Consider the following 14,504-nt stretch of genomic DNA (forward strand, 5'->3'; position numbering starts at 1 on the left):
TTGCCCTTGGCCACAGAGCTGTTGCTCTTTCTCAAAAGTATTTGCTTACAAGGAAGTAAATTTGGACCTATACTCTTGGCCAAGTGTGTTCCTCAGACTCTATCACTCACTTTGCCTAGGAAGGTTCTCCTCTGATGCACTACTCTACAGAGATAGTACTTGTCAGAGGTTTGCTGAATTCCAATTACTCTGAGAGCGCACAAGGTCCAATGGAAAGAACACCCTGATGGGACTCAGGAAATGGATCTTGTCTTCTAAGCAGAGCCACCTGCTATCTATATGGCCTGAAACAAATAACCTTGGAATCTCACTTTCCCCTAGCTGGACTGAATGACACCAATGCACTGTGGAAAATCCATGCGAGACTGCACACAGAAGGATCTACAGAAGTATTTGATCAGCATCCCTATACTCAGTACTCTGAGTATAAGTGGGCATTTGTTGAGAGTTTCTGCCTAGGATTTCCCAATTCAAGGAGCTGACTATTGTTACAAGCCCATTTAACAGACGACAGGATGGAATTGATGTTAAAGAAGGTTAGGGAACTGGCAGACTGTCCATTGACAAAGTCAAGGACTGAACCTAGACCATCTGCCTATCACTAAAACTCAAATCTTGGGGCTGGGGATATAGCCTAGTGGCAAGAGTGCCTGCCTCGGATACACGAGGCCCTAGGTTCGATTCCCCAGCACCACATATACAGAAAATGGCCAGAAGCGGCGCTGTGGCTCAAGTGGCAGAGTGCTAGCCTTGAGCGGGAAGAAGCCAGGGACAGTGCTCAGGCCCTGAGTCCAAGGCCCAAGACTGGCCAAAAAACAAAACAAAACAAAACAAAAAAACTCAAATCTTAATCCATATTCCTTTATGTCTCTTTGTGTGAATGAGTTATTAGTAACAATTTTATGGCTTCCTGGATACCATAAAAGAGATGAGGGCACTTTCATTTGTGGCTGGTTCATGCTTATCTTTTCCTGAGGGAATTCTAGACTATTAGACAGTATGAGAAAACTGTAGCACCAAGCACTGGTAGCTTGTGCCTGCTGTCCTAGCTACTGAAGAGGCTAAGATCTGAGGATTGAGATTCACAGCCAACCTGGACAGATAACTCCAGGAGATTCTTATTTCCAATTAACTACCAAAAAGTTGAAAGTGAAAGTGTGGCTTAAATGGTAGAGTGCCAGTAGTGAGTGAAAAAGCCAAATGGAAGTGCAAGGCCCTGAGTTCAAGCATCAAATAAGGGTATGCATGCATGTGTGCATACACACACACACACACTCACACACTCAAGAATAATTTTGGTCAAACATTATATTTTAGTACTTGAAGGCCTACAATGTTCTGTGTTGCTCAAAGGGCAGAATCAGGACCAAGAATTTTCATTGATCAGTCTATTGGTTGGTCTGTTGTTCTATTGGTCAGTCAAGGTCTCCCTAATTACTAGGAAAAGTCAGGATAAGGTGGTAGGCTTGTGAGGATGTGGCACTATGTGGAGGCAAAGTGTCAAAAGTCTCCTTTCATTTCGGGTAATCTGGTAGTGAATGCCAGGAAAGCAATGAAACCTTGGACTCTTATTGGAGTTCATGGTTTGGGATATTTCATGGTATCTGAGTACTCTGACCAACGGACCAAAGGTAGGTGAGATAACCTTAATGTTTAGAGCCTGGCCTTCAGCATAGCAGAAATGATACCTACAGACGACAGGCTACTGTGCTGTGTGAGTCGCTGAGTTAAATAAATGCACTTAGCACACAGTACATGACCCATCAGAAGCATGTAATAAGTAGAATTGAACCCAAGACCTCATTACTAGGAAGTACTCTACCACTTGAGCCATGTCCCCAGTACCCCATTTTTCTCTCCCCTCTTTTATGCCAACTCTGGAGCTTCAACTTAGGATCTGAGTGTTGTCTCTTAGCTTTTTAGTTCAAAGCTACCATTTGAATCATAGCTCCACTTCTGGCTTTGTAATTGTTACTTGAAGAGTCTCACAGACTTTCCTAACCAGGCTGGCTTTGAACCATGATCCTCAGGTCTCAGCCTCTTGAGTAGGTAGTATTAAAGGCTCAGCTAGGCCACCTTTCTCTGAAACAGGATCTTCATTAACTTTATTCAATCTGCTTTGAGTTCCTCCTGTCTCTCAAGTAGCTGAAATAACAATAGATAATTCTTTTTGAAAACTCTTTTTAGTAGTGCATATTCATTGTACAATGAGCTTTCACTGTGGTAATGCATATAATATACTTGGAACAAATTCACCCCCTGTATTGTTCTTATACACTCCTCCTCCTTCTCCTTCTCCTTCTTTTCTTCGTTCATTCTTTCCTTCCTCCTCCTCCTCCTCCTCCTCCTCCTCCTCCTCCTCCTCCTCCTCCTCCTCCTCCTCCTCTTCCTCCTCCTCCTCCTCTTCCTCTTCCTTCCTTCTTTTTCTTCTTTTTCATCTTCTTTTTCTGGTGCCAGTCCTAGGATTGAACTCAGGCTTTTTTGATAGTTAATTGGAGATAATAGTCTCATGGACTTTCCTGCCCAAGCCACAATCCTAGGTTCTCAACCTCCAGAGTAGCTAAGACATTTCTTTTTTTTAAAACAATTTTAATGGATTGCATTATTACAGTAATTCTTGAGTGAATGAGTAATGGGCATGTTACAGTTAAGATGAGAATAAGCCTTATAGTTCCTTAACCAATTTGAACAACTTCTTCAAGAACCATCTCTCTTCCCTAGTGTGTATGTATGCAGCAGATGAGCAGGGGGGTTGGGGGATTAGTTGCATGTAAATTTTTTCTTGAAGAAATAGCTAAGGACAGAATTGCAATAGCTCTTATACTGAAAATACCACTTTGAATCTATTAGGAGAAAGAAGGAACTAGAGGAATTGAAGTAATTAATTCACCACAGCAATGCGTTTTTATTTTTTAATTTAATCTTATTATGTATGCCAAAGCTTAGAGCTCTTTGCTCCCACTGACTTTTTCTCTCAAGGCTGGTTCTTTCACTTAAGCCACAGCTCCACTTTGGGCTGTTTAGTGGTTAATTAGAGATAAAGGAGTCTCACAGACTTTCCTATCCAGGCTGACTTTGAACTGAGATCCTCAGATCTCATTGGGGAGCAGTTAGGATTACAGGCATAATCCACAAGTGCCGGCATCAGTGCACTCTTGGCTTTTTTGTTTATTTGTTTGTTTGGTGCTGGGGAGATGGGTCTGGTGGATGCTAGACAGGTACTCTGTCAGTGAGCCTTTTCAATGCCAGCAGCGTGTTGAGAGGTAGATTAGACATAATTGAAGCTGTGAGGGAGGAAAAAGCCTATGTTGACCTGCAGGAAATCAAGAGGAGGCAGAACTAGGGGAGAAAGACACGGAAATCTGCAAGGGAGGTCTCTGTGGGCTTTTCACCTAAGGTACATGAGCTCAGTGGACCTGGCTTCCACAAGGAGCTGGCATCTGACAGCAGAGACTTGGCTGCCCCTTACACCAGGGCTAAGGGCAGGGGTCTGCCCAGCACTCCAGGCTTGGAAACACCCGCTCAGATCTGGCTCTGTAACAGCGGAATCAATATTGCCTCAGTCTTGAACTGCAGCTTGAACATGTTATCAAATTATCACTTATCATTTGGAGTATGGCCCAAATGGCCTAGATCTATGTCTCCTTCCTTCTTTCTTTCCTTCCTTCCTTCCTTCCTTCTTCTTTGTCAGTTGTAGGGCTTGAACTCAGAGCCTGGGTACTGTCCCCGAGTTTTTGTGATCAAGACTAATGCTCTACCATTTTAAGCCACAGCTCTACTTCTAAGTTTTGAGTGGTTAATTGGAGATAAGAGTCTTACTGACTTTCCTTCCAGGATGGCTTTGAACTGTGATCCTCAGATCTCAGCCTCCTGAGTAGCTAGGATTACAGGTGTGAGCCACCAGCACCTGGGTACAGTTCTGTGTTTTGTTTTCCAAGTTCCACATCTTCCTTTTGAAGGGTTTCCAGTTTTAGGTTGATTCCAGGGTTTCTTTGTGGGGTTGGCAAAGAAAGTAAAGGTAAGGAGGGAGAGGGTAGAACTGTTAGCTACCAGTAGACTTTCTATCAGTATTATGGCTCATTGTAGACCTTTTTGTTGTTGTTTGGTTTTTGTTTTGTGGGGAGGAGTTGCTGGCAAAGAGCAGGCAAAGAAAAATGAAGATCAAGATTTATCTGTATTATCTGGGTGCTCATACCTGTAATCCTAGATACTCAGGATGCTGAGATCTGAGGATTGTTTGAAGCCAGCCTGATTAGAAGGCTCTATGAGACTCCTACCTCCAATTTTTTAAGCAAGAACGCTGCAAGTAGAGATGTGGCTCAAGTGGTAACATACCAGCCTTGAGTGAAAAAGCCAAGTGAGAGTGTGAGGCTCTGAGCTCAAGCCCCAGTACAATCAATCAACCAATCTGTGCCTGTAAGTTTACTAGTTTACTTAGAGCAGTTCTTAGAGATGCTTCCCCAGCTCTGTGGTTGTGTTTATAAGTTGTCTTAGCCTTATTTAAAACCTCTGTCCCAACCCTGTCAACACTCATCTCACACATGGTAACGTATAGAACATACCACTTACTCACACACTGAAATACACAGGCTTGTGAATGAATGAATGAATGAATGATCCTTATCATCCTGTGCACGCCTCCCTGACTCATTTGTTCTAATTTTTCCCCACCCAGAAAGAAGACCTCCAAATGTATTTTAAGTACCATCAGAACCTTCCCCGAGCGCGGGCCATCTGGCAGGAGTGTCAAGACTGCGCTTACTTTGGGGTAATGCGGAGCTCACAAACTCTCGCACCGCATTTTCTCCCAGGAACATGTCTATGGGCATTGCATTTTTATTTTATTTATCCTCTCTTTTTTACTATCCTTACGTGATTGTACAAAGGGGTTTTGATTCAACATACATTGAGATTTTAAAGAAATCCAAAGTCTGAGCTAGGAGAGGAATTTGGTGCTGGGATTAATGGCTGTTTGAAGTGCCCTATACTTTGGCACATTGGAAAGTTTGATACCGTCCTTGGTATCCATGGACCAAGCCTGTGAGGAGCAGCTACAGGTGTAGTAAAAAGACAAACAACAACAAAACAAAAATCATTCTTCTTAAGGATGGCTTTAAAATATCTGGGAGCTGGGAGCTCACATCTGACTCCTGGCTACTAAGGAGGCTAAGATCCAGAGGATCACAGTGTAAAGCTAGTCAGGGCATAATAGTCCATAAGGTTCCATCTCCAAAATAGCTAGTACTAGTGGGTCTAGAGACATGGCTCAAATGCTAAGACACCAGCTGAGTGACAAGTGAGAGAGTACAAGACTCTGAGCGACACACTGAGAGAGTACAAGACCCTGAGTTTAAGCCCAACCCGTGTGTGTGTGTGTGTGTGTGTGTGTGTGTGTGTGTGTGTGTGTGTAGTTACATAGTGTTATATAGTTATATATGTCTCATTTGGGTGCTCACTAAAATGCTATCACAAGCCACTGAACTTCTCCAGAGTACAAATAATATGAACAGATGTGACTCTGCCCCTCATTTGGAAGTAGAGTGCCTCCTTATTTGTTTGCTTGTTTGTGTAGTGCCAGTACTGGGGCTTAAACTCAGGGCCTGAGCACTGTCCCTTAGCTTTTTGAACCACATCTCCACTTTCAGCTTTTTTGTAGTTAATTGGAGATGAGTCTCAGGCTGGCTTCGAAACTCGATCCTCAGACCTCAGCCTCCGAAGTAGCTAGGATTACAAGCACAAGCCTGGCTAAGTCTGCCTCCTTTTAATAAGGCTTTGAAATACCACTTGCTTTCTAAAAGGAAACATGATCTCATGCCCCTGGTGGTTTATAAAACTACTGACTCAGGATCCCCTTTTCCCATTCTCTCACTTTATAGGCTGTTCTAGGAGCTAGAAAGAGGGCATGGTGTAGCTGGTCAACACAGATACTCTTCTTGTCTATAAGAAGCTCCTTTTGTTGTTATTATTAGTACTCAGGCTTGAATTCAGGGCCTCTCACTTGCTCAGTGTTTTTTGTTTGTTTGTTTGTTTTTTTTTTGCTCACGGTTGGTGCTCTACCACTTGAGTCATGCCTCCAGTCTGAATTTTGCTGGTTAATGGGAGATGGGGTCTCCCATACTTGCCTTCCCAGACTGGCAAGATCTCAGTCTTTTCCCAGATCCTCCAGATCTCAGTCTCCTCAGTAGCTAGGATTTTAGGGGGTGGGGGGCCAGTGCTTGGCTACATTGTTTGTTCAAAATACTCAAAATACTGCCACTTTGGTTCTCTGTGTGTGTGTGATTTGTTGATTTTGTTTCTTATCCTTTCTGTTTGACTTCCAAAGGTTTGCCAGCGCCAGTTGGATCACAGTGTCACGCTTTTTAGGTATCTTAGAGAACCAAGTCAGAGACTGATGAAGTATCAGATGTTGTTGAAGGTAAAGTCAATGTGATGGGGTTTTTCTTAGAAAGCCGCTGCCTGAGCTGTGTTGCTCTGTGCCTTAAACACATGGAGCTCTCTGATTTCCTAAAGCTCAAGATATGTCTGTGCTGTGGGACATTTCTTTCCTCTAATCTAAATCAGTCCTTTTCAATGAGAAGAAGACCAAAGAGTCGGATTTGGAAGGACCCTTGGAGCCTGGCTAGACCTAGGAACAAACCAGGGAACGGGCCTTTAAGAGCTTGCTGTGGGGTCGGGGGGAAGGAGGTGAGAGGATGCCAGCCACTCTCCCCCCAGGCCTGTGAGAGCCTCCCAAGGCAGAAGGCAAAACTGGAGTCTGCTCTCCTTTTGCAACATCTCCCTCCACCCATGGATTGAGAATCTGAGCCTGAGAACAGAACAGTAACAGAATGAATTTTGCTGTCTCTGAACCCAAGTGAGCAAGCCCTGTTCTCTGCCTCTTTCTCTCTTTTTCTCCTTTTCTTCTCCATCTCCCTTTCTCTCTTTTTGTCTCTCAGTCTCTCTCATCTTTCTGTGTGTCTTTCTCACTGTTCCTCTGTCTCTGTCTTTCTTTGTGTTTGTATTTGTATCTTTAGCCTTGTCTCCCTGCCCCCTCTCCTTCTCTTTGTCTCTCTTTGTCTTTGTCTGTGTTTGTCTAAAGCTCTCTCTGCTTCTTTCTCTTGCTTTTTCCCTTTGTTCCCCCCCCCGTTCTCTCTCTGTGTGTCTGTCTGTCTCTCTGTCTCTGTCTCTCTGTCTCTCTCTGTCTCTGTCTCTGTCTCTCTCTTCCCTGCTGATGAGGCACATTTGCAAACAGACATCCCAGCACTCTTAGCCAGACCTGAGGATCTATCAAGTCTGAGCCTAAGAAAAGGGTTCAGGCTGCCCCCATAAACAACTTTTCCAATGATCCCACATGAGAAATTTAGGTAGCTCTTCTTTTACCCAGTAACAAAATGACAAACAATAAGTGCCTACTTTGGTGGGGAGAGGGATACTTTCTACATATATCTGTTACTCAATACCCCACAATAAGACATGCCAATCCCCACAAGCTCTGACATTTGAAGGCTGAGCCCAAAGAGAGTATGCGCACTGCCCAGCAATCTTCCCCTAGAAGTTACCCCTCAGCTCCCCATCAGAGGTCCCAGTCTTACTGTGCCTTCTTTGCTGGGTAACAGTTATAGGGCTGGACTTTCTGGGCACTGGTTTTTCTCCAACTCAAAATGAGGGTGGTAGAACCTCCTGCATGAGCCTGCTGAGTGATATCCATTCAGAGTGCATCACAGCTCTGAACCCTCCCCACCCACCCCCCCTGCGCGCCCCCACCCCCAAGCTTCATATGACCCATGTCTGTTAGTTCCGCGGGGATCTTACTGTGAGTGGCAACTAGAACATGTTAGGGGTCCAGCATGCCCTTAGAGCCTCTTATTCCTCTGCTATCTATGTTACTGTCATTCACACTTCAGAAGTCCTCAGACCCCAGATCCAGGAGCTCTCTATGTCATCTGGCTACTCACATCTGGATACCAAATAAATGAACATGGTGAAAGGCAGAGAAAGATTTATTATGTGGCAGCCACAGGAAGATAGTACTTTAGTTTGTCTTCGGCCATCTTGGGAATATGGACATGAGCTATAGGTTTAAATAGACAAAGTGTAATAGTTTCTTAGTCCTAGGTATGTTCTCATGTTCAGAAGTGTCAGCAGGCTGGGAATATGGCCTAGTGGTGAGAGAGCTTTCCTCGTATATATGAAGCCCTGGGTTCGATTCCCCAGCACCACATATATAGAAAACAGCCAGAAGTGGCGTTGTGGCTCAAGTGGCAGAGTGCTAGGCTTGAGCAAAAGGAAGCCAGGGACAGTGCTCAGGCCCTGAGTTCAAAGCCCAGGACTGGCAACAAACAAAAAACAAAAACAAAAACCAGAAGTGGCAGTAGGAATGGCCAGGTGGGGTGTTGTTACAGTAGGAGTCACTGGTGCCTGACTGGTGGCTCTGTCTCCTGTGTGCTCCTTCTAGAGTTCTAAGATGGCTACAAATTGACTGTAGGACAGAATGGCTCAGAAGAGAAGACAGATGCAAAGTGAAGGCTCAGACATCAAGCTTTTCTGCTGCTTTTAGTTCATCTATGGACCCAATAGGGAGGCAGTGCTCTATGGCAAAAGTAGCTGGAGCACCTGCTGCACTACTACCAGGCTTTGGCTTTCCCCAGAGGTGATATTCATGTTTAACTTGCATTCTCTACCATAGAAGGAAGGCTAGAGAACATAGAAACTCAGCCGCAGCCTTAGAAATTAGTCATCCTAGATTAGGATCCAGCTCTAAATTCATGAAGGTACTTGAACTCTCTGCCTCAGACCCCTCACCGGAGAATTAAATGGCAGTGTTCTCTGGGATGCTTTTGGGAAGTAGTAACAGAGATAACATGGGGTGCAGGAACTGGAAACCTTTTTTCTTCAAGAGTCATTTGGGTAGTTGTTTGTATGCCTTAAAAATGATGAATACAGGGCTGGGGATATGGCCTAGTGGCAAGAGTGCTTGCCTCGTATACATGAGGCCCTGGGTTCGATTCCCCATGGCCAGAAGTGGCGCTGTGGCTCAAGTGGCAGAGTTCTAGCCTTGAGCAAGAAGAAGCCAGGGACAGTGCTCAGGCCCTGAGTCCAAGGCCCAGGACTGGCAAAAAACAAAAACAAAAAAAATGATGAATACAGGCAGATGGGTCACAGACAGCCGACAAGAAGCATAAGAGAAGCATGCATGTCTGTCTTGCCATGGATCTTATCCGGCCTCGTGGCCCGAACTTCCCCATCCATGTAGGTATTTAGAAGTTGTTCAGAGGACTTGTCTGTTTATTTTACTTTATTTATATAATTTTTAAAATTAATTTTGTCTGCCTTGGGTCTTGAACTCTAGACCTGGGTGCTGTCCTTGAGCTTCTGTACTCAAGGCTACCTCTCTACCACTTGAGCCACAGCTCCACTTCTGGCTTTATAGAAGTTAATTGAAGATAAGAGTTTTGTGGGCTTTCTTGCCCAGGGTGGCTTTGAACCATGATCATTAGATGTCAGCCTCCTAAGTAGCTAGGATTACAGGTGTGAGCCAATAGTGACTAGCTTCATTCATTTTAGTGCCACTGAAGTTTGACCTCAGGCCAGGCACACTTAAGCCAGACATTTTGTTGACTGTCTTTCACTGATAAAACAGAGATAGAGCTGAGTGCCAACGGCTCACACCTGTAATCTTAGCTACTCAAGAGGATCGGATCTGAGGATTGAGGTTCAAAACCAGACAGAGCAGAAAAATCCCTGTAAGATGCTTATCTCCAATTAAACACACAAAAACAAGAAGTGGCACTGTGGCTCAAATGCTAGAGCACTAGCCTTGAGTACAAAGAGGTTCAAGGACAATGCCCAGGCCCTGAGTTCAAGCCCCACAACTGACAAAAAAAACCCAAAAGATAAAACAAAACAAAAAAAAGAGATAGAATAGCCTAAACTATCCCTTAGAGGTATTTGATGAACTATGGGAGAAATAAATACTCAAGGAGGAGCTGAGTTTGCTGTGTGCTGGAAAAACAAGCCCAAACCATGGCACACCCTTGGAGACAGAAACTGTGCAGCATAGCATTCACCTCTCCTCCTTTCTGAGGGTCAAAGTTCATTCTGCAGTCCTCCTCATCAGCTTACTGAAAGAATTCAACACCACCAACTGGCTTGTGGCTTAGGATCATGGGACCCTAGTGTGGAAAGTTCTTTCTATGTAGAAAAGAAAGGTTAGATTGCTCCATCAAAAACAAAGATATGTGAAAATCTGTGAATATACAGCAAACCATGTGACAAATGTAGTCTTAAATAATGATCAGCTGTTAGAAATTAATAATGAACTAAAGGGCATAGGCAGTTGATGAAAAAAATCCTAATAGCCAACATAAGAAATAGTTTCATGGCAAAGGTGCATGATCTCCCTGATATGTGGATGTTAGAAATAAAAAACAAAGAGACATGACAAAGAAAGCAGGACCCAAGTACCAATTCACAGAGAGACAAAAAAAAAGGGGGGGGCTGCCTTGGGAGAAAGACACCCAAAAGTGAAACACAAACTCTAAATTATAAGTACATAAATTCATATGTACATAATTTAATATCCAGGCTGTAAAAAACACCAAAGATAAAGAAGCAAAAGACTTCTTCGTAATCAATCTTAGAGAAACCAAAAAACCCTATACCCTTTCGTCACACAAAATGTACACAGTACACATCTGAAAGAAGCTGGGAGGAAGATACAGAATGAATGGAAAATAGGGGGGAAATACAGTAGAAAGGGCCCAACAGCTGCAACGGGTACTGAGGAAAACAAACTAAGCAACTCAAAGGCAGCAGGAAGGGGGGAAAATTAGAGAAAAAGAAGGAACAGATTACACGAAGCAAAAGAAAAGAGATATATATGTATGTATCACCTGAGTTGGAAGGAATTGTTTTATAGTCACTAATCATAGAGGAGATAAGCATTGTAGAATAGAGTGACAATTAACCTTAAGGATAAGATCTTTGTTTATTTTATTTTAAATTTTGATTTTTGAAAAAATAATTAAGAAAGCAAGGAGGGCTGGGGGAATGGAAGGAGGGCGAAAAATGAGGAAGGGGAAAACAGGTATGACAAGAAATGTATATGTATTCACTACCTTAAGCATATAACTATCACCCCTCTGTACGTCAATACAATACAATAAAAATAAATTTGTTTTATGGCACTAGTTATCTGAGGAATTCAAATTGACAAAGCAGTGAGATAGGATTTCTGTGTGAATTCAACTTGCAAAGTTTTATATTTAAATGGTAATACTGGATGCAGCTGCTAACAGCAGCTAACATTTATGGCTGGCAGGAACAAAGTCCTTCTCTAAAGACCATGGAAATCTGCCACAAAACTCAACATTTACCATTCTACTTCTAGGAACTTATCATTAGGGGAAAGAAAGGTATAAAAATTATTATTAATATAAAAACTGGCCGGTTGTGCAAACCCCACCCGAGGCGCCTGGACCTCGCAGACTCTTACAACTAAAACCACAGGCACTGGTGGGCAATACCAGCCCAGCAGGGTCACCTGAGCCTGATCACGTCCCCCACTCACAGCAGAGGTGAGGTCTGAAGGTGCCAAGCCACACCCGGACAGTCGATCCCACTGGACCCCACACATACTGCCCCCCCCAAAGTACTCGTGGGAGGGTGCAAGCACAACCCAACAACCCAGGACTTGCTCTGGGAGGCATATCCCGCCGAAGTGCCTGTTGCAGTGGACGCACAGCGCACAGGAGGGCGGGGCCCCCCGCGACAGCGCCCGCTCTGGTAGGCGTACCCTGCACTGGTGGGCGGGGCCACAGCAGCAGCACCTGCTGCCATAGACACGTCTACACAGGAGGGAGGGAGGAGCTACAAACCAAACCTGAGAAGCCATCCAAATCTCCAGATGCACAAATCACAAAGAAACATAACTCAGTTCATCAAAGGACAAGCCAACTCACCAGCTCCAAAAAGCAGCACGACTGAAGAGGAGATGGAGACTAAAAAAGCAAATGAGGCCATGTTAACAGGAATGATCGAAAGCGTCAGAAATGAAATCAGAAAACAATTCCAGGAATTTAGAGCGGAAATCTGGAAGGACACCCAGGAAGCCAAGAAAGAAATGGAAGCAAAACTGGATACAATGCAAGCCTGCTTTAAAGAAATTGAAGCAAAAATGGATACAATGCAAGCTGCCTTTAAAGAAAATCTCCACATCCTGAGAATTGAAATGCATGAAAAAATAGATTTAAAATACAACTCTTTAAAGGAAGAAATCTCCACGATCAGAGCTGATATGACAACCATAAATAGCTCTCTGACATCCATAAACTCCACAATTGTCCTATGGTTGTACCTACACTATCTCTGTAATCTTATCTGAGTATATTGGAAACCGTGTTTACTGGTATTGGAAGTAGGAAATTCAAAGGTAATACCAAATTTGAGAGACACAGGGTAAAAAAAGAGAAATAACTACAAAAGCAATACTTGCAAAACTGTTTGGTGTAAGTGAACTGAACACCTGGGGGGAGGAGGGAAAGGGGGGGGAGGGAGGGGGGCATGAGGGACAAGGCAACAAACAGTACAAGAAATGTATCCAATGCCCAACGTATGATACTGTAACCTCTCTGTACATCAGTTTGATAATAAAAATTTGAGAAAAAAAAATAAACTCCACAATTGAAACCATAACACAAAGAGTGGACCATATAGAATCCAGAATCTCTCGCCTGGACGATGAAGCAGCTGACAACAACCAGAAAATGACCACACTCCAAGAAAAGGGGAAGCTTCAGGGAAGACTAATCCAGGAACTAATGGACAAAGACAAGAGATATAATCTGCGCATAATTGGAATAGAAGAAGGAGCCAAATACCAGAGCAGAGGGCTTAATCATGTTCTCAATAAAGTTATTGCAGAAAACTTCCCCAATCTCACAGGGGACCCCATCCAGGTAACCGAAGCCTATAGGACACCTGGCAAGCCAGACCCCAGGAAAGCCACCCCAAGGCACATAATATTCAAGACTACAGACCTCAAGATTAAAGAGCAAATTCTGAATTCAGCCAAAACGAAGAAGGAAACTTTTTTCAATGGGAAGAGGATTTGAATAACATCCGACTTATCCACACAAACTTACTAAGCTCGAAGCGAGTGGAAGAACACCATCCAAGTACTCCAGAATAACAATTTACAAACTCGGATCAAATATCCAGCGAAATGGGAGTTCACATTCGAAGGGAGAACCAGATCTTTCCACACCAAAGAGGACCTAAAGGAGTATGTGAATAAAAAACCAGCCCTACAGCGAATATTAAGAGGGGAACCCCATCCAACAGAGATCGTAAAAGACACACAGACAGAATCAGAAAGAAACTTCAATAGCCAAAGTCCAGCAGAAACACAAGCTCACTAAAGACAAGGAAAAAAAAAGAGGAAAAAACAGCCCACCAAGAAAATGGAAGGAGAAAAAACATCCTTATCCTTGATCTCTTTAAATATAAATGGTTTAAACTCCCTGATAAAGAGGAGCAGACTGGCAGAATGGATTCGCAAACAAAAAGTTGACATCTGCTGTCTACAAGAGACCCACCTTACAGCAAGGGACAAAAACAGGCTTGGAGTGAAAGGATGGAGCAAGATCTACCAAGCAAATGCATCCACCAACACGGCAGGTGTAGCCATTCTGATCTCAGACAAGCTGGACTTCTCTTTAAAGTCCACTCAAAAAGACAAAGAAGGACACTACATATTAATACAAGGAAAAATCCAGAATCAAGAAATCACGGTGATAAATGTATACTCACCAAACAAAAGAGGCCCAACATATGTCAAGCAAATTCTCAAAGAATTACAGAGCAAGATAGATGGAAACACAATCATAGTGGGTGACTTTAATACTCCTCTCTCTCCAAGAGACAGATCCAACACCCAGAGGATTAGTAAGGGAGCTGAGGACCTAAATAACACCATTTCCCAAATGGATCTAACAGACCTATATAGAACTTTTCACCCTACAGAGACCCAATACACCTTCTTTTCAGCAGTCCATGGATCATATTCCAAAATAGACCACGTCATAGCCCACACAAAGAACCTCAGCAAATACAAAAGTATTGACGTCATCCCATGTATTATATCTGATCACAGTGGATTAAAGGTAACCCTCAACAACAAAGGATACCACAGAGCCTATACACACTCTTGGAGGCTAAACCCCATGCTGCTATCCAACACTTGGGCCACAGATCAAATTAAAGATGAAATCAATGAATTCATAAGCCACAATGACAAAGAAAACACATCACAAAGAAACCTATGGGACACAGCTAAGGCAGTACTGAGGGGCAAGATCATTGCACTCAGCACCCACATTAAAAGAATGGAAGCAGAGCAGGTGAATACCCTCACGATGAAACTAAAACAACCGGAGAAACAAGAAATGACAGAATCTAATACGACTAGGAGGGGAGAGATCACAAAGATTAAAGAAGAGATAAATCTGATTGAAAATAGAAAGACC

General features: G+C 43.4%; 1 protein-coding gene across 1 annotated transcript in view; it reads left to right on the forward strand.

Annotated features, from left to right (window-relative positions):
• Positions 1-14,504, forward strand: part of Mcf2l2 (MCF.2 cell line derived transforming sequence-like 2) — a 241,384-nt gene that overhangs the window by 175,834 nt on the left and 51,046 nt on the right. Inside the window, exons 19-20 of the mRNA XM_048347033.1 lie at positions 4,676-4,768; positions 6,323-6,415. Of these exons, the coding sequence (XP_048202990.1) occupies positions 4,676-4,768; positions 6,323-6,415 (186 nt within the window). The remainder of the gene's footprint in view (positions 1-4,675; positions 4,769-6,322; positions 6,416-14,504) is intronic.

This window comes from Perognathus longimembris, chromosome 5, assembly GCF_023159225.1.
Source record: "Perognathus longimembris pacificus isolate PPM17 chromosome 5, ASM2315922v1, whole genome shotgun sequence".
In the NCBI taxonomy this organism is placed as follows: Eukaryota; Metazoa; Chordata; class Mammalia; order Rodentia; family Heteromyidae; genus Perognathus; species Perognathus longimembris.